The 25100-nt window shown below is 39.0% G+C and overlaps 1 protein-coding gene across 2 annotated transcripts; it reads left to right on the top strand.

Annotated features, from left to right (window-relative positions):
- The first annotated feature begins 723 nt into the window (after window positions 1-723).
- On the top strand, window positions 724-24627 carry TRMT11 (tRNA methyltransferase 11 homolog). Of its 2 annotated transcripts, none has more exons than XM_053939028.1 (13): window positions 724-830; window positions 2317-2382; window positions 3121-3194; window positions 4376-4457; window positions 4560-4652; window positions 5648-5782; window positions 7418-7574; window positions 12252-12332; window positions 12982-13146; window positions 14504-14576; window positions 15301-15432; window positions 18603-18723; window positions 24047-24627. In XM_053939028.1, the coding sequence occupies exons 1-13, from the start codon at window positions 756-758 to the stop codon at window positions 24176-24178; spliced, it is 1386 nt and encodes a 461-aa protein (XP_053795003.1). In that variant the 5' UTR covers window positions 724-755; the 3' UTR covers window positions 24179-24627. The 2 variants fall into 2 exon arrangements, with proteins under 2 accessions (XP_053795003.1, XP_053795004.1); XM_053939029.1 differs by lacking the exon at window positions 724-830 and adding an exon at window positions 852-942.
- The last annotated feature ends 473 nt before the right edge of the window (window positions 24628-25100 follow it).

Genomic DNA, 25100 nt, shown 5'->3' with positions numbered 1-25100 from the left:
AAAACCCAAAAACAACAAAAAAAAAAAAAAAAAAAACCACCAAAAAAAAAAACAAACCCACAAACCCAACAACATCACCACATAAAACACAGAACATGGGTTCAGTGCTGAGCTGGCCTGGTCCTAAAATGCAGTTTACCAAATTCTGGATAAGATTAAACTTTTAGATCAACACAACAGGGAGACCAGTGAGTACAGGATTACAATTATCAAGACTAGATATTAAAATAAAACATAATCCGCAAGACAAACCCCTTTTTGCCCCTCTGCCACTTTTGCCCTCTGCCGCTTTCCTGGGAATGTTTCTCTACCTGCTGCGACACCCAAGCCACCGGCACTGACCTCCTTCCCACGGAAAAAGGAATGCGACTCCTTTGGCATCTCTTAATTCTTAATGTTATTTAATGCTCCAGATCCTTAAACGTGGCCGGGAGAGGCCGCAGCGCGCCCCTGACAGTGAAACACCCCTGAGGGAGCGTGTCCCCAGTGTACACGGAGCTATTTATAAACCACACGCAGGCACTGCTGCACTGACACGTGGCGTGCGTGATAAAGCACACCCAAAATATAACTACAAGGAGGATGAGAAGATGAAATGAGCAGTAATTCCCGAAGAGTTCGCGCACCCCGGGTCCCGCTCCGGACGCCGCAGGAGCCGCGGGGGTCTCTCAGTCACACGCCCCTTCCCGGGCTCCTCCCGCCGCTCCCGCCCTGCCCTGCCGGCGGCGCATGCGGGAGGCGGGGGATGGCCGGACATGGCGCTGCCAGCACCAGCGCTACGGCGCTATTTGCTGCTGCTGGCGCAGGAGCACCTCGAGTTCCGCCTGCCGGTGAGCGCTGCGTGGGGCCAGGGCCGGGGGCCGGGACCGGGACCGGGACCGGGACCGGGACCGGGACCGGGACCGCGACCGCGACCGCGGCTGCGGCTGCGGCTGGGGCCGGGTGAGGCACTGCCCTCTCATCTCTTCCCCTCTCCTCCGGGGTGCTCCCGGACAGCGCGGCCCCGGGTGTGCCGGGGGAGCCGGACCCGGCCGGGGTCCCCTTTCTCCGGGAGAGCGGGCGGTGCCTCTTCTTTCGCCGCTCCCCGCGTCCTGTGGGGACGGACCCGCAGGCTCCCTGCTCCCCCTCCTGCCCCAGGCTCAGCGAGAGCCTCCGCGTGGTGGCTTTAGGGCAGCACTTTCTTTGCCGCTCGCTTTTTCAGAGCCTCTGGCGCTAGGAGAGGTTGCCAGCAGAGTACCCGGGGCTCTGTGTGAGAAGCGGAAGCTGGGGTTATAAAAATGCTTTCAAGTTTTTGGCTTTGGTGACTAATTTTAAAGTTTGTTTAAGTTATTCGTCAGCTCCCGCCAGCGTGCCCTGGGTGCAGGAACGGCTGGTGCTGCCCTGGGCAGACGCCAGGGCCCCTCTGGATGGACTGCCCAGGGAGCTGCTGGAGTCACCGTCCCTGCAGGTGTTCAGGAGAAGACTGGGTGTGGCACTCAGTGCCATGGTCTGTGTCACAGGGTGATGTTCCCTTGTCGATTGGACTGTTACATATTACAAAATGTTTAATGTGTCCTGAAGTTTTTATTGTCATTGTTTTCATTAAGGTTCTCTATCATATTTGCTTTGTGGGACTAGAACCCGAGTTCCATTTATGATCAACCTGATTTTTTCTTTAGTCAAGGTCATCGAATGAAGTAAAAAGGAGATGATATATATGTAACACAGAAAGTTTTCTTTTTATCACCAAGCTTTTGGTGACACTTGGTTCATATAGCTGCTGAAAGAAGCAGAGCCATTTCTCTTTTATTTTGGTGACTGCTCACCTTGTTTGGTTTTGTGATGAGCTATGCTAGGAACATGATTTGTCAAAAACTTAATGGAGCAAGCAAGGACAGATTTTTTTTTTTAGCCAGATGATCTGCCGGTCCTGGCCCTGGGTCAGTGTTACTAGTGAACATCACTTTTATGTGAAATACTTAGAAAAATATTTTAAGAAGAGAGTGGATAATATTGTAAGAGGAATATTGTTGTGAGAATGGAGGATTGAGCAGTAAAGATTCTGATGAAGGAAAATATCCGAAATGGTAGGGTTTAATTACTGAAATTTTCCTGACATTCACCAATGAATTTTGAGAAAGCTGTTTTAATAGCAGGCAAGTCTTAATTTTCAGTTCATGAATAGTACATACAATCTGAATTTATGTGTGAACTTCTGCCCTATCTACCATCTGCATTAGAATTTGTGTCATGCTGCTTCTTCTCTTTTCTCTTTTCTCCCTTTTCCTTTTCTTCTTTATAAGATTCTAAAGCCTGATCTTTATATTTTCACTTTAGGAAATAACATCTTTGCTTTCCCTTTGTGGTGGACAATTCAGTAGTGAACAGGAAATTCGTATAAATGTAAGTGAGGACCAAATATTTTACTTGTGTGTGTGTATGTTATGCAAGCATGTTCTTTACAGTATTTTCGTTAACTGTAGGCAGCTGAATAAATATTGAGGTTTCTTAGGAAAATCAGGAATCTTCCCAAAACTGAGGATTTCACAATTTCAATAAAGACTCAGAAATGGGAAAAAAATACACAAAATGCACCTCAGGTTGTCGTCATTTACCAGCATGAAAAGAAGCAGTGCCATCTGCTGGGAAGCTCTCCTTGCTTTTTAGGATAGCTAAACACTGAAAACACTCAGCAGCAGTTTGGAATTGGTGTTTGCCTCTAAATCAATGAAACAGAGGAGGAGTGCAGTTAGGAGGCCATATGATTCTGGTCTCAGTGCTTGGACAGAGAATGTTTTTGGGATTTAGTTACTGCTTGTGTGTAACGAGGTGTTTCCAGTCTTTAGCGGATGAATAATCAAGAGAAGTGCAAACAATATTTTACCAAGTCAATTATATTGGAAAAATTAAATACATAACAGAATTTCTCAGACATTCAAGCTGAGTAAACAGTTTTGTCTCAGATTAATTATTTATCCCCACATTCTCTGTATGATTAAAGGTAGCAGATGTATTCTTTATTAATTTTTTTAATCTTTGGTATGCATGTTCTGTTTTTATAGAACAGAACTGTGTAGTTGTGTAATTCATGTGACATCCTGCAGCTGGGTATTTGCATCACTTACCTTCTCTTGATTGCAGTCTCCCTTTTGGATTCTCAATATTCCTTCAGAAGAGATGGCAAGGGGACTAATGAAGCGGACAGTATGTGCAAAGTAAGAGATGAAAAATCTTGTAAATAATAACCTAAGAAGTGGGATTCTGTTCTATTATTACAAATATAAATTTTGTATGGAGTTATAAAATAAAGAGTCTCTGTTTCCCTCTAGAATTGGTAAGGTGTTGCTGGAGCCTGTAGGACTCTTGTAGGACTGATTATGTAGCATGCCTGTCTGCCCTCTTTACTCAGTGTATGATCAATTCAGGCTCTCAAAATGGTGTTCTTCACTCCAGAGACAGCACTTGTAGTGTCACTCATGTTTTGTGTGCCTTGTATAGTGTTGAGTTAGTGTCTTTTTCTAAAATATGTATGGAATTGAAAGATACAACCAGTGATATGTGAAAACTGACAATTATGGAAGGGAAAGGTTGAGTCACCCTCCCTCAGCATCCGAGCCTTCAGCCCTGACTTCTGCAGCAGAGATCTATTCTAGGAAATTCAAGAGCAAAAGAATATGCTGGAGAGTGATTGTTCCAGCTGGTCCTTTTTAGTGGTGTCTGAATAACACGCTTCCTAATGAGGTGTGTGAGAGAGGCCTTGAAGAATGGTTCAGGATGAGAAGCAGCATAGGTGTGTTATGTCCCTCTGACCATATTAAACTTGTGGTGTCTGTGCTGTGTTCTTCAGAGCTTGGTCCCTGTTGAGTACTTGTTGTTTCAGGTATTCAGTTTTACCTAGGCTCTCTGCTCTTGCCTAAAGAATGGAGCATTGCACTTCAAAAAGCAGCTGCAGGCAACTAGGGGAGTAAAATGTGACAAAATGGCTTGCAGATGTTCTGCACACCATGCACTCTCAGCTAATGTATGCTAATTTTATGTACAAAGCCTAACTAGCCCATGGCTTATGTTTCTGTCCTACTGCTGGTTGTGGGGAGACGTGTTAGTTTTAGAATAAGATCACTGGAGTACCTCCATTGCACTGCTAATCAATATGAAAAGTTCTGAAGCTTTTGGTACATGTTACCAACAAAGAAAAGCATCAGTGAAATATCAGCCTGCGATTAAAAATACTTGTTACAAACAAAAACGAAAACATTTGTCTAGAATTAAATGCCAGTTTTAATACTCCATGAATTAAAGCCTAAATACCTTGGCCAAGTAGGTTAAAAGGAGTAAGTATCTGTAAGGCATTTTCCCTGCTCTGTGTGACTGACTCTAAAAAACTTTGTAATTTCAGGTCTATATTTGAACTGTGGGGCCATGGAAAATCTGCAGGGGAGCTCTATGCATCTTTGAAGAACTATCCAACAGACAAGATGGTATACATATAAAGAATCTGGATAATATGGTTCCTTAAGCCCACTGAATAGCACTGCATCTGTACTAACTAAAGTGTCTTTGCCTTTTCTTTTTTTTTCCAGCTTCCATATCTACAGTCAGACTCTACTTACAAAGTACGTATTCATACATTTAATAAAACGCTGACCCAAGCGCAGAAAGTAAAAAAGATTGATGTAAGTAGATGGTTAAGAAATCTTTGTTTAGTTTAATCTATTAATATTTTTCTTATTCCATGCTATCAGTGTATTTAAGTTTCTTCAAGATCTTAAGGAAGTTTATGGCTTATGTCTTATCAGGTCTAAATGAGATTTTTGTGTCTGAATTATTTTCCCCCCCCATAAACCGACTGTTTAAGGCATATACAATGCCAAACAAATATCACTGCTGATTTCAGCCCAGTGTGCTGGGGAAATTGAAGCTTACTGCTGAGAACTACAAGATTCAAATGGCAAGAGTTAGGTGCTAGATTTTTGGAAAATCTATTACTTGATCTCCTTATTAGGTTTTTATTGTTGCAGAATGTGGAACAAATTACTTCAGCTGCAAGCTGTGGATTGTGTGCTGATCTCCTGTCATCATGTTCTTATCTATACTTGTGCTCTCCTCCTAACTATATCAGTATTTAATTTAGGAAATTTTTCCAAATTACTGTTTATTTCTGCTCTTCCACATTCTATTTTGGCACCTATTTGTTCAATTTACTTCATTTACAGAGACTGAAATTATCTATATAAGTCGTAGCTTTTTTTCCCTGTTTGTTCAGTTTTTGTGTACATGAAATAATGCTAAGTATGTAAACTGTTGCTGCACATCACTGAAATTTCACATCCCATTATTCATCATCCGTGTTGTTTCTATAACTTGAAAATTGTATAATTAATATGCACAGTTAATTTCCTCTGAAGTTGAGCTCTGTTCAGTTAATAAAAAGTGTTATGGTCCCCAATTTTGAGCTATTTTTGTTAAGAAGAAAGGCATTTCAAAAAACCATTGAAAATTGAACTTGTTAATAGTAGTATACCATTTTTCACAAGTGAAATTGGGGGGGGGTTGCTGATTTTTTGTTTGTTTGTTTGTTTTTCTTGGGGGAGGAAGGTACCTATTTTTAAAAAATGACCCTGTTTATTTTTGTATATTTTAATTTTTGTATATTTTCTTTATTGTATAGGCCCTTGAATTTCTGCCATTCAAAGGAAAAGTAAATTTAAAGAATCCAGAACACATATTTTGGATTTTGGAAGATTATGGAATGAACCCAAACGATGTTCCAGAAGAGCCCATTCATCTGTATTTCGGTAGATGGGTGCGTGAGCATGTTTGCTTCAGTTCTTGCAAGCTTGTATTTTCAGGAGAATGTACTTAAGTTTAAATGTAAAAAGTGTTTGGACTTTTAATAGAAGTAGAAAATACCATTGTCTGAATTTGTCATTGCATAATACTCTGAAGCAAGTCTTGGGAGTCCTTACTGTGACTAGGAAAAAGTGGCTTTAATGAACAATTTAGAGGTGGAAAAAAAAGTTGTATCTGGAAACACACCTTTGTTTTGCCATCCACTGAGAGAACTCGGCACAGCAGTGACACTGCACAGCTGGGGTAGTGTGTTATATTTTTTTGGACCTAGCTGCAGCTGAAAGCCCTGTTCCAAAGAACTGTGGATGGCTTGTGGCCCTGCTGAGTGGCATCAGCCTCACCGGAGCAGTCTGTAAGTGCTTCAAGTGATCCTGGCAGGGACCTCCATGGAAAGGTGCAGACTGATCCCTGAGGCTTTGGACATCAGTGAGTCAAGCCCACAGGCAGGTGCCTGCCCAAGGAAACACCGACAGTGCAGAAGGAACCAAGTACAAAAACTGTCTGGAGCCTCTCATCTGTGGTCTTCACTACAAATGTTCTTGCCTGCTGGCCATATGCACTCTAAACCTGCTGCATTATTAGGATATCCTGAGGAAATTTAATCTGGTCTTTTATGTTTTTGTGAAGGACAAGTAGCTCCTCAAAGGATCTCCCAGAATGACACTAGCCACTGGTGGGAATATGGGCTTGCAATGTCCTGGGTCAAGGGCAGCTGAAAGGAGGGAGGACCACTGCAGAGGTTGTGTAGCTGTAGTCAGTGGCTTGTCTTACAGGGAAGTTACAGATTCAAGTGATCTGTTAGGGCCTGTGAATATTCTCTGTGCTGTGATTGATGTGTGAGCACCCTGTGTTGTGGTAATGCTGCAAAACATTGCAGCTGTTGTCCCATCTGTGCTGAATTACTGAAGTGTTTAAAAATGAGTAAACCAACCTGAAAAAATAGGCAGGTATATTTTGTTTACCCAGTAAGACTGATGCTGAGAGAGGTGGGGGGGGGGATAGTGTTGGATAGCATTTGAATGTGTTTTGTTTCGGATTGCTTTGGTCTTCTCCAACTTACTTTGGAAATCTGATGTAAAAATGCCAGCATTTAGTCTTTGTTTGCTTTTCCCTCAAATTCTCACCTGTCAATGCTATCCTAAATTTGGATTTTGAGTGGGACAGAAATGCCAGTGAAGAAAGAAATTCTGTCTGACCTTAAGCATCCATGTGTGTGCACGCATGTCTTAACATGCGTGCCTAATCCTCATATTTTTGAAATCCTTTTAAGTCTGAATTGCCAGGAATTGTTTTTCTGATGTTTAGAATAATAGCAAAGTTACTCTAATTGTAATTTCTTAGAAATAATTTTCTCTCTAAAATGTTTGTATATTTTTAACCTCTGTCTTGAAGAATTTACCTAGGTGTTGAACCAAGATATCTGTTGCTTGGAAAGAAGTCTGTCATATTTTCAGACATCAGAAAGCAAGGTGATGTGTTAAGAAGTGAAGTTACCTGGTTTTGGATGGTGTCACTAAAGCAAGTCTGTTAGTGCATCTGTTTATATCTTATATCCAGGATCTGACATGGGTTTTAAATGTTTCAACAGATTGCAGATGGCCAAAGAGAACTCATTGAATCCTACAGTGTAAAGAAGAGACACTTCATTGGAAATACGAGCATGGATGCCTGCCTCTCCTTCATCATGGCAAACCATGGGAGAGTAAAACCCAATGACATTGTATATGATCCATTTGTTGGAACAGGTATATGTTTGGTTTTTTTCAGCTGGTTGGAAGAACTGTAAGATTGTGGTAGTGTTTGCACTACTCTTTTACCTGGTGTCATGACTTCTGGTGCTCAACAGATATTTGAGATGATACCAAAGGCAAAATGGTGTTTATAAAATTAATGGTTTGTTAACCTGAAAGGGATTTTGGAGGAAGGACACCAAATTCCAAAGATGTAAACAGTTTATTTTGCACTTTTAAAAGGTGTGTCTTCACTGATGTCTTTTATGCCACATGGCCTAAACACCAAATCCATGTGTGTCATGGACTGCTTAAGATCAAAATGACCAAGAATTGTTATTTGGCTAAGCATTTGCTGCATTCACTTCCAGGACATTACAAAGCAGCATTTTAGAGCTGGCTCTTTAGGGGAGTGCTGAGGGCATTTCTGATCATACAGCACAGCATAGCAATAGTGAGATCATGGCAGCATTCCACGAGGAACACTTTGTTGTGCCGTTACAGCCTGTCTTCAGGATAATATTGCTCACACAAGGTACCCTTCCCCAGCTGAGCTTTCCTTATCTTAGCCAGGAGGGGGAGCTTTTATTCCACATATTGCTGTGCATGGCACAGAAGTACTTTTTGCCTTAGGGAAACTCTGCTGTATGTGAAATAGCTGATCTATTGTGTCAGCTTGTGCTGTATAATTATAAAGCACAGTATATTGTGTTAAGCTACCTATAGTAGTTTCTTCAAAAATGTAGCAAAGGCTGTGTTTCTGACCTAGAATTGAATCATAGAGTATCCTGAGTTGGAAAGAACCCAAAAGGATCATCGGAGTCCAATTCTTGGCCCTGCACAGGGCACCCCAAGAGTCACACCATGTGCCTGAGAGCATTGTCGAAATGCTTCTTGAATTCTGTCAGGCTGTGACCATTTCCCTTGGGAATCTGTTCCAGTCCCCAACCACCTCTGGGTATTATTTTTTTTAATATCCAATCTAAAACTTCCCAGACACAGCTTCAGGTCTTTCCCTTGGGTCCTGTCACTGGTCACTGCAGAGAAGAGATCAGTGTCTTCCTCTCCTCTTTCCCTAGTGAGGAAGCTGTAAATTGTACTGTGGTCTCCTTTCAGTCTCCTCGTCTCCAGGATGAACAGATCAAGGCCTCAGGTCTCAAGGCCCTTCACCATCTTTGTTGCCCTCCTTTGGACACTCTCTAATGCTTTAATGTCTTTTTCATATTGTGGCACCCTGAACTGCCCCCAGCACTCGAGGTGAGGCCGCCCCAGTGCAGAGCAGAGCGGGACAATCCCCTCCCTTGCTCAGCTGGCAGTGCTGTGCCTGATGCACCCCAGGACTTGCTTGGCCCTCCTGGCTGCCAGGGCACTGCTGACTCGTGCTCAACTTGCTAAACTTTAGTCAGGGTGACCACATGTGAAATGCATAGATTTAAAAATACTTATATTAATGGAAAGATGAAGAAAAATCTCTGCAGAGAAGTTAGGGAGAGAGAAGACTACACTAGTAGGATAAATTCTTATTAGCATTTCTATGCTTCACATAGAAAAAGAGTATGGATATGATATTTTTAGAAACAGAAGGGTTTGGTGAACTCTGTGTTTTTGTCTAAAATTTTGTTCATATAGGACCTGATTTTTTTCATGCATAATAATACCTTATGAAATTTTCTCCTCGTGCTTGTCCTTTGAAAGGTTCAGGAAATCCCTCTATTTACCTCTTAGCAGTTGGTTTCATTTTGGTGTCTGTGGCATTTTGTCTTACTATAAAACCTGCTAACTTAAATCACAAAATAAAGTCTCTGAGAGCATTCTTTCTCTTGGGAATGAAAATTGAAGAAAAATAAAAAGGAAGAGTAAAGACAGAAGTATTAAAAATCACATAAAAATGATGAAGCTATAGAAATTCAAGACAAATGTGTTTTGGTTCAAACGTATACATTATTCATATGTATGTATATGAATTATGTATATGTTCATATATATTCATATATGTAACATATACAAAATCCTCCCCAAATTGCCTAGTAGTTTGAATTACAATTTAAATTGGTTTTTTTTTTTTTTTGTTAGGCATTTGTAATATAAAGGGTAGGGATTAAAGGGGACACGGGAGATATTGGGTGGCATGCCATTTGTCAGTAGAGTGTATTTATGACTAAATAATAGTGGCTTTTGCACCTATTTCTTTTGAGTAAACCCGAGGAATTTCAGTTGTCTCTTGAGGACCATCAGAAGATTTTGAGCTTGTCAGTACAACAGTGCCCTGTCACTGCAGTTTCTGGGAAGTGGTTTGGAGTTGAAAGTGATGTAGTCATTTTGAGCTGATGGGTTTGGAAAGATATATATTCAGAATTTGAGTAGCCTTTTGAAGAACTGCAGTTCAGATTTCTTTATTAGTGCAGCTTTGTTACCTGGCTGTGTTTCTGCCTGGTTTTTTACACTAAAAAAGTGAATAGTACCAAACCAGAATGGCCTTGCAAAATGGTTCTTGCTAGTTGCAAACAAACTGGTTTTTGCTGCGTAAGCCAAATCATGAGTCTTTCACATTAGTATAAGAATGGACAATTGGCATTTTTCCTTGGAATATAAAGTGCTCTTTGACCAGGCTGGCCATTAAAAGACTTGATTCTCCTTTTTATTTTTGAGCAGAATTGGAATGGCCAAGACTGTGTTTTTAACTTCCATCCATATTTACATAGTCTTTCCTCAGTGTTGGCAGAAGGAAGCCTGGAAGCTTCTAGAAGAATAAATCAAGTATTTTACCTGAATATTTTGTGCTTCCTCATAGACAGTTCAGGTTATCTCAGTAATCTTGTTGATTGTTCTTTTGGAGGATTCTTGTGATACTGCATGGTTGTAAATTACAGGATGTTTTTCTCTGACATCCTGGAGGACCAGACTTTATCTGTGCTGAAGAGGTGGAGGAATAGTGTGTGATAGAAAGGCATGAAGCTCTGTGCCATCATCATTCTGCTACAGGTCACCAGGGACAGAGTGATTCCCTGATTAACCCTTTCATATACTGATCAAAGGGCTGACCATGTAAGAGTATGTAAGTATCTGTGCACCTTCTGCGTGAACACAATTGAACTAGTGCAAGCTGAGATTTATTAAAAGCTGTAAATTCATGATTTCCAAGCTTCTTTTTTGCCTGTGATTAAAAATATTCTTAGATGGGCAAAGGACTCTCTTCTTACTTTTTTTGTAGGACTGGGTGGTATGCCATACTTGGGGTCAGGGCTAGCTAAATTTGTCTTGACCCTCTGGATGTACTGCCCATCTGTTCTGAGGGATTGCAGCCAAGAAGGGAAATGGGTGATTCCTTTGGGGTGAGTAACCTTGTTTTTCCCTGATCCATTTCACAAGAAAAAGCAGAAGAATATTAAAAGTTTTTTGTTCTCGCTCACCTTGGGTTTTGGTAGAGTTCATTACCATATGGTGCAGAAGTTTTCTGGTGCACACAGGGTACATTAGAGATGTGCTGGTGCTCAGTGGGTGGCTCAGGACAGTGCAGCCACCTGAGATGCATCTTTCCACGCTCCTGGTGAATGGGAGAACTGGTGTCACCCCCGCAGCCAGCTTGAAAATTGTCAGCCCTTCATCCTGCAGCAGTCATCCCCTTTATTTAGCAGGACTGTTGACATCGGTGGGGTTCACAGCCCTGTTCTCAGTTGCTGTTCTGTTCTAAACCATTCTGGTAGCCACAGACCTCTTCATTAATAATTTGACCACATAGGTATCTGTCAATCTCCTGCAGTCTGTCCATTGTTTCATTTGGAAGCTGTTAAAGAATTAATGTAATTTATTCTTTTCTGTGGGCTATTCAGCTGTTGTCAGTTTCAAGGGGATATCACACTTTTTTTTTGGTATGGTGTTCTTTTTTAATTAGGAAGGCATGTCGCAATAGCAGTAATTAAAAAAACTGGTTTTATTACAAAGTAAGTAATAAAACATTGGTAAAACTACTGACAAAGTAAGTAATAAAACATTGGTAAAACTACTGACAAAGTAAGTAATAAAACATTGGTAAAACTACTGACAAAGTAGGCAGCCTACTCACAGACAAATGCATTTGTATGTAGCTTCCACACTTGAAAATTATTACAGAAATGTTTTCTATACTTATGTTTACATTGGAGATACTTACATTTGTAATGCTCTTAACCATTGTTTCTTACAACATGGGAATAGCCCCCTAATAGAAGTTTGATTTTTAGACACTGTTAAAGAAACTGGCTTTGAGAACAGACACAGTAGAACTGCCATTTGTTTGGTGATGCTTTTTCCAATTGTTTGACAGCAGTTTGAAATTCTGCTCCTTGCAAAGTAACATCAAAAGTTTTGGTTCATGATTAAAGTATCTTACTGCTTAAAATACAGAAAGCCATAAACAAAACTTCTGAACAATATCCGGAGATGAGGAGTGACATAGGGCATAGCAAGATAAGGAAAATCATGTAGAGCAGACAAAGGACTTAGTGTTATTATGTCTGATTATAATTACATAGTGATTCTAACTGGTTGATAGTTCTACTGCTTTTTTTAGTGTTTGTTTTGGGTTTTTTTTTTCTTTTCCTTGGGTGTAGTGTGCTGCTGCTATAGACTCCTGAAGTTCCTGAGGAAAAAATTCTAACGCAGGTGACATTTATGACAGAAGTTTATACTTTACCTTTTTTCTTCCCTGTGTAGGTGGCCTTCTAATCTCCTCAGCACATTTTGGGGCATATGTGTGCGGTACTGATATAGATTACAACACAATCCATGGATTAGGTATGTTACATATTTCAAAGCCACTGAAATCTTACCCTCTGTAATTTAAGAAGACTGATGGTAGCAGATGATACTTAGTGGATTGTAAAGCAGCATTAATCTTCACAGGATTTATTTGGTCATGCTTAGTTTTATTCACCAATTTATATTCACATGTACGCTAGTTAAGATATTATCTTATTTTTAAGCAGGAAATATTTTTGAAAAAGAATAATGAAGACCAAAACAAAGTTCCAAATAATCATTACCACAGCTATGTGCTCTTTTGACCTATGATGTGGGAAGCTCTTCAAAACCTAACCCAGGAACCCTAATCTCATAGTTCTCTGCAAATATACAAATTATATTTGACCTAGTGGACAGGGTTGTGACTGGTGGATGGAGAGAGCATCTTGCAAACCAACGTTTTCTGTGTGTTCTTTGTGTTCTTTGACATGCTATGCAGATGGTTCAGCAGAACTTTCCTCATGTATTTTCAGTTTTCCTTACTACTTATGAAGTTTATTGTGAGTACTTTTGATAGGTTTTTTGGTAACGTTAGATTATTTTCCTTTAATTTAAATGGTAGAGTATATGAAAGCTTTTCTTATATAATAGTTTCTTGTTGAGTATGCTTTTTTTTCCCTTTCCAATCCCCTTCCCCTCCCAGGCAAGGCAAGCAGAAAGAACCAGAAATGGAGAGGGCCAGATGAAAATATCAGAGCTAGTCTCCGACAGTATGGTTTAGAGAAATACTACCTCGATGCACTCGTTGCTGATTTTTCAAGACCAATATGGAGAAAAGGGATGTTGTTTGATGCAATCATTACAGACCGTAAGTTTATTACTGCCTTTTGTTGCCCAGTAACAGTGACTAAAACATTATTGCCCATGTACATTGATTAAATGTCTGCACGAGTGCTCAGGTCTGCCGCTTCCATGTTTCCAGAGATGATTGTCGAGAGCAGCACTATGGAAATTGGATCTGCATTTGACATCTCTGCATTTATTTTAAGGATAGTTATTAATGTGTAATGAAGCTGATAATGACACTTCTATGGAGAGAATGTTACATTCACCAGCAGAAATCAATATGGCTTAAAATCATCCTTTGAAGAAGTCTCCTTCAGTAAAAGCATAACATGATTGATGCATAGAAACTTCTTACTAGAATGGTCTGTGTTGCTGTTGGCAGCACATTGGAGTCTGCCATGCATCTCTGATGTACTTTGGGAGACTTGTGTTAAGTGCTTAATGTAGTGCTTCCAAACAGAAATTTCAATGTGTTTCCAACACACTTAGCTACTGGAAGCAGGAGCAGTTTGAAAGGATCCTCTGCTCTTTTAGAAACCTATTTACTAAACACCATTTGTCTTGTAAGAGAGGGAAAAGAAACCAAGAGGATAAATGAAGACCTTGATACAGCAATTTCTGATCTCAAGTGCTGGCTTTTGCAATGACACACTCATACTAATTAGGAGTAGGAAGTGTGACTTTTCTTCATGGGTTGCTTGCTGGTTTTTATTTGGCCTGTTTGGCAACAAGACAATGTAGAATATTAATATGGACTTAGAATTGAGTGTGAAACCATTTGTAAAACATCTGCAGTGGTTACATTGGTGCTTCTGTGATGCTGAAACAAGTCTCACAAACTCAGATTTTTTAAACCTGAAGTAAGTAGATTGTGCTATTAGAAATGTGCAAAAAACATATGAGAAAAAGCCTTCTCTGGTTCCTATGTGTGAGAATTAACATTTGTGTAATGTGCTGACAAGAAATTCTGATATTCTTAATTTCACTTTGAAAAAGGTTCGTTAAGTGCTGTAGGGGACATATTCATGTCTGTCAAGCAAAAAAGGATGGGATTATTCATCACATGTTGGAAATCTAAGGAATATCTTTTAAGAAATAACACAGCATTGTCCTTTGTCATGTAGCAAACGTGTAGGCTGCTAGAAGCTCTTACAGCTGAAGGGATTTCCTTGAAACAGTTTTAAAATAATTTTTTGGAGCAAGAAGCTTTCAACAGATCTTGAAGAAATTTCCATTACTCACTTCTACTTTGTAAAAGCTTTCAATTTTTTTTAACCTTGTATAAGCCACAGTTTGTGCACTGTTGTGTATGTATGGTGAAATTGTATGTTTCTTGGACAAAGGGTGAGGTTCTCATCTCTGCATTTTGCTTTGTCTAGCACCATATGGTATCAGAGAAGCACCTCGCAGAATGGGATCACAAAAGGAAACAGTTAAATCGGATGAAAGAAGGTGGGGAAACTGTCTTTTCTGTTATAGAATATAAATGTCTTAATGGAAAGCTAGTTGCAGTTTTAGAATATTTATTACTTCTTAGTTGGCTGTCAGAAGTTAAAAAATGGTAGCAATTATAATTAAAGAAGAAAAAGTGTTTTGTTTCTGTTTGCAAAACCACTATGTCACTTCCTGAAAACTTCTTGGTTTTGTTTTCCCTCATCCTTTGCGTGTGTTCAGATTTTGAATCCTGTTTCTCACCTCTTTGAACCACCATTAGCATGTATTTCCAGAAGAGTTCTCTTTGATCCTTGCAGGCTGCAAAATCACTCTAAAATGGCATACCTGTAATTTTACCTTCAACTTTTTTCTTTTGCATTTTCCACTGCTCCTTTATTTTCAGAGATACCGCATGGCTTCTCCACTGCTTGGCCTTCCTTGCCTTCTGACTTTAATTCCTTTAGAAAGATTCTGTGCAAAATAACTATTGCCAGCATAGCTGTGGTTCTTTAGATCATCTTTAGTACATGTGGAAGTCAAAGAGACAGTTAGGGGGGAACTTGAGAAGTTGTATTCCTCATAGTAGAAGTTGTACTCCTGGATTGTCCTAAGTAGCTTTGCAAAGCTCAGGAAGTGCTTTTGTGGCTTAGTGTATTGATTTTTTTTTTTTTTTTAATTACTATTAAAAATTTAGGTTTTACCCATGCTCTTGTGTTTGCTTACACTTGTACTTTTTTTTCAGCACAGAAAATCACTTCTTCGTTTCATCCAGTTACCATCTAAGTGACATCTTTTTTGACCTCTTGAAGTTTGGGGCAGAATATCTGGTGATGGGAGGAAGATTGGTTTACTGGCTGCCCATATACAGGCCTGAGTATGTACTGTTAATTTCTGCTGTGTTGTGTGTCAGAATGGATGGTGCATTCTCACTGTGCTTTCCTTTGGGACATAGGAGCTTCCGTAGTACCAGCACTTAAGAGTAATGCCCAGACTTTATATTTTAAACTTTATATGAGGGAGGCCACATTTTGTAACAGAGCTTTTGAAAGGAGATAATTCCTGACTGTTACGGAACAGAAAATGGCTTTGCATATCATTGTAAATGCATGTCCAGTGGGTTGAGGTTTAAGCTTAAAAAGTAAGACTTTCAAGGTGCAGATAGATTTCTAAGACAGTAGAAGCAAGGCTAGTATTAGTATGTGTTTCTGCTAAAGTAGTTGATAGAGGTTTGTAAAAATCATCCTTGGTTCTTTGGGGTTTGTCACTACTGATTTAGCTTTCTTCTGAGAAATAAAAGTCAAGTGACCAAGAGATGGCAGTGAGAGGCAGGATGCATCTGAGAGCAGCCCTGTTAGGGACGAGAGAGGCCAGCAGAGACTGCGGGATCCCGCCTGCTCAGAAGTGCAGCCTGGGATCAGAGCTGAGTGCATAAGGAAAAACACGCCTTATTTCACCATCTCTTAGATTAGGTTAGAGGGGGTTTTTTGTTTTGTTTTTGTAAAGATTTTTTACTGTAAAGTGAGGAGTTGATGTACAGTAGCCGTTTCAAAGTGTCTTCCAGATACAGATGTGCTCTGTAGGTAGTTTCTACAGTGTCATATATTTCTATTTACAGTCAAATTATACTGTTATATAAAGTGGTGATTGTCCCTGGTTTCACGATGGAAAAGGCTTGTGATAGTCCTATATATCTCATGCTCTTTTGCAAATTTGGAAATCAAAAGGAGCCATTTCTGTTACATGCTTCTGCAACAGGAGCGTGCACTTAGTAGTTTGTGTTTTTTAGTAAATTATTAAATTAGTATTGTAGGCCTTTTTTCTCATAAGACAATTCACAGACAAAACAATGCCATTCATAGTATTATAGCTAATCTTCATGTCAATGAAATCTCTTTGGAATTACTGAATTTATTTTGTTCATCAAGATACCAGTGTTTTTCTTTCTGCTCATTGAATTTTGGTAAAAGCATGCTTCCTTACTACAGCAGTGTAAAGGGTTTCACTTCATATTTGGGGTCAACTTTAGTTGCTGTTTTGGGGAGGTCTAGTTGAGTTCACTTTTTAAAAGTGAATTTGTACATCATGCTATGACTTGAAATACTAAAGTTGCTAGAATTAGCATAGAATAGTAGGATAGTCACTTTATTTTAGCTGTAAAAATGAACATGGGGCACTAAAGCAATTAAGAGGGGAGAAGAGAAGATACTTTCTACTAACATGTTGCACTGTCAAATATCCCTTGGCAACACCTGCCTTGAGTTTCATTTTTTGAGATCTTTGTATATTATCTTAAATTAAAGCTGAAACTATTGGATTGGATGTCTGTTAAAATCATTGCTTCTGTATTTCTTTCTTGACATGTTTCTGAGTTTTACCTGAAAGAATGTAGAAACACATTCATTAATGCAAACAGAAAAGGCTTTTTAACAAAGTGATAGTGATCTGTCCCTCTTCAAGATAGCATCTCACTCCAGAGTTTACTCTTTCAATCAGACATTGAAATCATTGTTGAGTCCAAATTCTTCTAATTCCATTAAAATCAGCCTTCTGTATGATTATGGAGAGAAGCTTCTAAAATGTTGTGGCAGGTTGCCTACCTTTGTAAAAGAAAGTCAGTTTGGTGGTACTGGATGCATCAAAAGTCTTGTGTAATTGAAAAAGCAGTTGAGAATTAATTTCATTCTCCTTTGCCAAAAGCATCTTCTGACTTTACCTAGCTGAAGCAGATACTTGTTTCTACACGAGAAGTGACTGAAAGGTAGTTTTATGATTTGGAAATTTTGGAGTAAAGCAAAGAGGCAGTACTGTTTGCGTTTTTTTTTTTATTTGCAGATCTGTATTTGGGATTGAGTTACTTATTTAATAGCTGTTATCTTAAGAAATGCAAGTTTTCCATCAGCACCTAGATAGATCCTGTTTTAATTCAGACCAACACCTTTACTTTCATTCAGAAAATCCACCTCTTTATAGGCAAAATGTGAAGCTCCTCATTTGTACCTTTGAAAATCAAGCCATAGGTATTAAGTTGTTCAGTTCTGTGTTTCAATGTCTGACTTCTGTTAACCCCCAAATACTGGAGAATCATAGGAGCAGGTATTTTGTACAAAATCATATCTAACAATACCAGATCCCATTTTCTGTGTTATCTTTTCATAACTGTTACATGAAAGCTTATTACAAAATCTAGGAATAAATGACTGATCTATGTTTCAGTATATAGGAAGGATATTTCATATTTATCATACTAGCCAGGTTAATACTTCTTGCTGCTGTAGTCCCCTACAAAGCTCTTAAATCTTTAAATTTCTCTTTCAGCATTTGGAGAAATAGAAGGATTGAAAGCAATTTAGAGAAAGCACTTTGTATATAGAAGCTAGTATGCTTAGAGGTGGGGCATTTAAAACACTTGTAACTCTTGCTTCTGTAGACAGTAGCAACGTTGGCTTATAATTAAATCCTATCTAATGTTAAATGATGGTGGATTTTTATTTTGCCATTAGAAAAAGTAATTATAATGAGATAAATTTGTAATACCAAATTTTGAAGTTTGGGAATGTTACTGTCTAGTAAGACCTGGCTTAATAAGATTTGAAATAGAAGTGCAATGATCTCCCTTTTAGGAAGCCAGAGTAAAGTCTCTTATTCCTGCAACCTCATATATGTTGACTGTGGAAAATATTTTTAAAATCACAGCTCTGACTGAATAAGTTATTATTCCTGGTTGGCTGAGATATTTTGTACTTGAAATTATACAGAGAGGCCCATGTGTACATACATTAACTTCATTTAAATACGTGCAGAAAATGGGGAGAGTGTCTCTTTACTATGAGGTTTTAATTTATTCTACACACTGCATGTCAAGATGATTGGAATATATGATGTCAGAAATTTGGAGCAGCAATATCTGAATTTATTTAATCAGGTTAAAGTGCATAACAACTTTCAACTGTGAACCTTTTTGTGAAGTGTCTGTAAGAATTTTGTTTCAGATGCAGGTCTTCCACTTCATGAGCTTACAGCATTAAGAATGATTATTTCTTCCAGATACACAGAAGAGATCATTCCCCGCCATCCATGCCTGAAACTTATTAGCAACTGCGAGCAGCTGCTTTCCAGCCACACATCAAGGCGCCTCATAACCATGGAAAAGGTGAAAGAATTCAAGGTAAGCTTGAATTCTTGATCATATTGTGTAAAATAGTAGCTGTTGCGTTCGTGACAAGTTCGTGCTATTCAGCATTTGATCCTTTTTTCTGTCACACTTCGGTTTTTATGATCAGAGTTAGTGCTTTTGTAAAATTGAGCAGTGATTTAAGGGACTGTTCTGGTTTTCGTTTCTTTCTTTTTATTCTCAGTTTTTGGTAAACTCTTCATCCTGAAAAAGTCCCTTGACAGTGTGAAAAAGATCTTTGAACTTACGGTCACTTCTAAATCCCATCCACAGAGGCTTTGCCTTAATGCCCAAGTTTCCATTGATTTCAAAGTGTGTCTGAATGCCCAAGTAAATACTAAATATCTTTGTGGGTCTTGCAGTACAGGCAAACCTTATTTAGTTCTGTTACTTCATCTTTAGAGTGGTACATTTCAGCTTTTGGAATAATATTGAAGTTGTGACAAGTACAGCAGAGCACACTGGCTCCTTTTTCTCTTTTTGTTTTGTGACACACTAAGTGCCCCTCTGAGGCATTGAGACCAGGGAATATTGCATTCAGGTCTTCTTTCCATTCTTGCTACTTCTCTCACTTAATACTGTTACAAGAAATGCTAAACACATGTGAGGCAAATCCTTAATGAAAATGCACTCAGTGAGTAAGTGTTTTTAGTACATTCCTTGTCAGCTGGAAGAGCTGTTTCAGATGGCAGGAGATGCAGTCAGGCTGCTGTGTCTGTGTGGTGTTTGCACTACTGACACAGCAGGGGTTCAGTGCTGCCTTCATAATGCTTGTGGTGACTGCAGTTCTCAAGCAACACCTGATCTTTATAAACACTCTGTGTGGAGTTCACCCTCAGAGCTGCCAACTTCACCAGTAGCAAACCAGGAGGGTAGATGATGAAAGTTTTTGACATGTGCATCTCAGGGTGTTCAGGGAGGTTTTTGGCAGCAGTTTGATTGCTACCAGTGCTGTCGGGTAACATGTTCTAACCCAAAAAATTTATCAACCCTTCTGCAAACAGACTTGCGTCATTTGTTACTCTCCTCTTGTGCATCACCTGTTCTTCAGTTCATGGATTGGCAGGTTCATGTCTGGAAGTGCTTAGCTCTGAGCACCTGAGACTAATTGGCAGACTTGCTGCTTGGATAAGACTGTGCAAGTGCTCACATTCAGTATTCCAGATGTCTGTTAGATAATTTAAAGATACCAGAACCCATGTGTGGTTTCTGATGATGCAAAACTTGTCTAGAGAACAAAATGCACGTTGAATCCTTAGCCACTGCCTGCTTTGTTTAGGACTTCGTTTTGGTGTCTTAAGATTTCCCCACCCCAGTGTCCCTTAGCTGGAACATGTTTTTTCCTCTATTAATATCCTGAGCAACCTTTGAATTGGATACTTCTGACTCCTCAGATATGACCATAAAATTCAGTAGTTACACTTTTGTGTGCTTGGCTTTTTCCTAAGTGAAAGAGTGATTTTTTTATAGGTATGCCTAACATGTATGTTTCCAGACGGTTCCTGTCTGTATTATTTAACTCGTTTGTAACAGCCCTCAATTGCCTTTTAATTCAGCTTAGTGCAGCATTTACAAATGGATAAGAAATGTTACAAATCAAGTTACTGTTATGCAGTTCTTCAGTTTCCCCAGTGTTTGCCACCAATAAGAAATTGCAGATTTCACAGCAAATTTTGATTTCACTATTAACATTTTAAGTAAACTCTTAACTGGAGATGAATTCAGTCAGTTGCTGAAATTGATGGTGCAATTTGATTGGAATTGTTTGTAGTAAAACGGAGACCAAAGTGAAGGCAAAAAGTGAGCTTGTCTTGGTGAAGTATTGATCTGTCATAAGAAATCATAAGCATGGAGAGATCATATGTTGTATTAAAAACCTCACAAACCCGGTATATAACTCACTGTCTTGTAAGCATCCAGTCTGTTCTTTTTAAGTTTACAGTGAAATTGTGCCAACTGGAAAAGGTTTCTTCCTGAACTCAGTGTTGATACGAATATGCTCTTCCAACATGTGCACAATATGAGCAGAAGAGTTTTGGTTTTTTTGATTGCTGTTTCAGACAACTTTTGCCACTGTTCCTCCCAGCACAGCATTCACCCCAAAATGCACACTCCCCTCCTGCCTCCCCCACGGCACATCTGCACACTGTCCCCACAAAACCCAGGGTGGGTGGGGCAGGGGCAACTGCAATGTCAGCCCAGAGCCCTGTGTTTCTCCCTCCCTCTTAGGCATCCCACTTTTTTAATGCCAAGAGAGATGCCTAGAAATTACATAGTAAGATGTAACAGAAAACTTGGCTGAAGGACAAACTCTGAGCATATGATTGTCTAGGAAGGGACTGTGAAGCACCAGGCACACAAACCCACCCTGCTGAACGGGTCAAGCATTTCCATGTCACGTGGTCACTCTGGAGTTGTTACTGGTGTAGAATTATTCCTACTGAATTTAGCAGTGTCTGTTCCTGGGTATATGACCCTGCTGTCTCTGGTTTGGTAACTGCTCCTTTTTGTTTATAGCTCTATAACATTAGTTCAAGTGGTTTCTATAGCTACTGTCCAGCACCAGATGTAGAGTGGTAGGAAGCAGTGATAAGGCTACGAAGACTTTTTTTTAAAACAAAAGCTAAATGAGTGTAATTGCCTTGAAGCTGAACTGGGGCATGCTAGATGAATAAAAATATTTAGAATGTCACTTAATATTTGCCAAGATCTAAACAACATTTTCTTGTTATCATTCAGCATCCCCTTCTCTTCCACCTCTTCATTATTTGAGATCTCTAAAACCTATTTTAGTGTTGTCTTTAGAACAAATAAATTGTTAATGTTTCCTTTACAAGTAATTTTCTCTGTAGAGTTAAATGAAGCCTATCCCTGGTGTTCAGATAGCACCCATTCAGCTCCTTGATACAAAATACTGTAAGTTAGCATTTGTTTGGAAATCCTTAGTCTCTGAAATCCAAGAATTTCAGTTACTTGGTAAGTCCTCACACTGCCTTTGCCTAGTAAATCTCAACAGTGACTGGTATCTCCAGGTAGTTCACGATTTCTTATTTTCTTTTCCCTGTTCTAAGGAACAATTCCCATTCTTGTTGGTGTTTGGTGGGGCGTTTTTTTTTTTTTTTTTGTTGTTGTTGTTTTTTGTTTTTTTAAGTAATTGCCATCTTTATTAGACAGTCATGCCTGTACAGGTGAGACGTAGGGAATGGAACCTCTTAGACTGGAATTATTGTGATGTGGGCCAGGAACTTCCTTTGTAATCTCTCCTGTGAAATCCATGCCTGACTGCAGATCTCTCATTTAGTGAGCAGTATTTGCAGAGATCCTAGATTTTTGAGATGAGATTCTGCTGTGCGGTGTTTCCAAGCCTGTTTCCATCAGATGACCCTATTACACCTGTATTCTACATGAAGTTTGTTCTTCTACACAGCACATCCTCTCTTTGCCCTAACCAGCTTGGAGGTATAGGAGAGGGTAGTTTACTCCTTCATCTCTTCTTACCAAATCAGTATTTTGTTTCCTATGGAATCAAGATGAATGTTGTACACATGCGTGACCTCTTAGAGGTTGTGGGAATTAATATTTATCTTAGAGTATCTTTGATCTATGTATCATTATCCTTCAGGGTCAAATATCCCATCCATTTCTCAAAATAAGTGAATTACATAGCATTCTTGTTAAAACATCCCAATGATATAAAAATACATGTTTATGTCAAAGAAGGAATTCTGACCTGGAATTTCAAGGGAAGAAAAAGTGCTCTTTTCCAACGAGTGGCTGGAGAAACGGGTACAGGCTGGCTGTGAGAGGAGTACGTCTTAAATCCTTCTTGTTTCCTGTCTATAGCAATTTTGTAATTTTCAGTTTTTTCACAAACATGTTAAAAGCTTGTTGTTTATCAGCCTGAGAATAGTCATGGAGACGGCAGTCTCTCACAGGTGACCAAAATAGTAGATAATACTGTGCTTGCATTTGGTTTCCTGAAGTAATTTTCTCCTGCTATTTTCCAACAATGCAGTATTTAAATAGAGCTGTTGCTACTGGTGTACATACTTTACATAATAGATATCTACATATCTATTATGTAGATGAACATTTAGCAAGTTAATTTAAGCTGGTGTCACATTCCTGATGTCTGCTTTCATAGCAGGTGAGACCTTCTTCGAAGTAATATCTCATTGTGTCCAGAAGAGGGCCCTTCTACATGCACACAAGCGTCTTGCTTTGTTGAAAAACCTTTTCTTCCACTCCTTTAGAATGCTCGTTAAGTTATTCGGAGCTAGGAGAGATGTTGATCTTGGTAGGTGAAAACACAGAAAAAGCTACAAAAGCTGAAGGGAGAGATTGTCCACTAGGATTATGTTCATCCTTGCATTGTAACACTCTTGTAATATGAAAATATTGATTGAAAACTACTTCCATATTCCTACTAATGCTAAAACACTCCACAGTAACTTTATTTTCAAATATGAACAAATAACTAAACGTTTTAAGGTAGTGAACCAATGTCTATGTTACTGCATTGGTTAAAAAAACCTGAGAAGAAACACATGGCAGAATAGAGGCTTGGTTCTGTTGTGTGTTTCTTTTTATTTTCTCCTTGTGCCGTTCAGTTGTTCTGTATGAGGCCGGTTGTCATTGTTTCTTCCTGCTTTTGAGCATAATGATAAACTGACATCACGCAGAAGCATAAAACTGTTTTTAGAAGTTGCCATCAGTTTTCTTTAACACTCAGATTAAAGTTTGATGTAATGTTTATCTTACAGCATTGCTAATGTTAGCTGACAAGTATCTTAATTGTATAAAGCCACAGTACATGATGAAGTAAACCTTTGTATATACAGTGGGCCAATTTTCTAAACTGTGTTTTTGGCTGGTGTCAAATAGGTATTACATGTAGGGATTTACTGTGTCAGCTTTAACTTTCAGAAATACATGAATGCTGCACAGAAAAAAAAATTCTCTGAATGTGCTTCAGTAACTGTAGGAACTAATTTTAGCCATTTGTGTTCGTCTTCTGTTTGTGCCTGCCTTCCACAGACCTCTGACTGACTGAATTCTCCTGAAAATACTTTTTCTGGAAAGTAACCTGTGTGGTGCATGGTACCTGTGCTCATTTGATCATGTAAGAGTGGGATTCTGGTGATGTCAGCTGAGATATTTTCAGCAACTTAAGTGTGTGCTGTTGAACTGTAAAACAAAAACCTAACTACCTTACCCTGGCACGTAATGGTTTGAAACAGTCTGGAGGCAGAGTGATGGCAATATGTGCTGAACACGCTACCCTCAAATCTAATGTTTGTCTTTTGATGCCATGCAGGATCAAGATGCGAACTCTTACTTGTTGGATGGTCAGTATATGCCATACAGGGGACACAATTCTTTCCGTGAGAAGTATTTCAGTGGTGTGACAAAGAGGATTGCCAAGGAAGAAAAGGACAATCAGAAGTAAAATATTATATAAACAGCTTAAAAAATGAGAAAAGAATGAAGACCATGTTTCTTTGTAAGGACATCTGGATATGAACATTCATTTGGATGCTTCAGAAAAATAAATACTGCTTTTAATTTTAAAACAAGATGAAACCCACAACCCAGGTTGGGAGCAGTTCTTTTTAATTAGCTTTGTTTATAGCAGATTTTATTGTACAAGTTTTTTGAGTCTTATTTAATTTATATTTGTACTTTCAAGTACTAATGATGATTGACTAAAACCATTATTATTGTTCTTTCACCATTAACGTTTACAAGAAAGTAGTAGTATTATTTGGCTTCTTAAACTGTGAACATCTGGCTGTTTTAAAAACACGTGGTGTGATCAGGGATTGCTGATGAAGAAGATCATTCTCATTTGTTTTGTTTTTTCTGTAAATGGTGCACAATAAACCAAGGTTATTGTGAGTTTTTTTTTAATTCTTGCATGCAATAACTGCTCATATGAATTCCACTTGCTCTGGCTGAGGTCACAAGTGTTTAAAACAAACAGCAAACGCAAAGAAACAACTGGACTCATGCACACCCCACAAAAAGAAAAGCCTCTGTGACCTGACAAACTCTGGAGAGCCTATTAAATCCTGTGAAACCTGTCCACATCTGAAGCTCATCTGTACCTTGGATTTGCTTTTGCATTCCTAAACCTTGACTCTTGGTAACGCCAACTGTCTTCAATTTTTGGTTCAGAAATCGATAGTTAAACCAGTAACAACAACAACATAAAATCAGTAATGGTTCCCTAATGGTATTAAGCCTAATCAAATCTTTGAAACCAAAGCTGTATTTGTTAAAGGGCAGACTTTGCTGAATCCACACCACGTCCATCATGGAAATACCTCATTTGAAAACCACTAAGCCCATTAATTTAGGATGTTAATGGC

This window comes from Vidua chalybeata, chromosome 3, assembly GCF_026979565.1.
Source record: "Vidua chalybeata isolate OUT-0048 chromosome 3, bVidCha1 merged haplotype, whole genome shotgun sequence".
NCBI lineage: Eukaryota > Metazoa > Chordata > Aves > Passeriformes > Viduidae > Vidua > Vidua chalybeata.
This window is presented reverse-complemented; position numbering and strand designations above follow the sequence as displayed.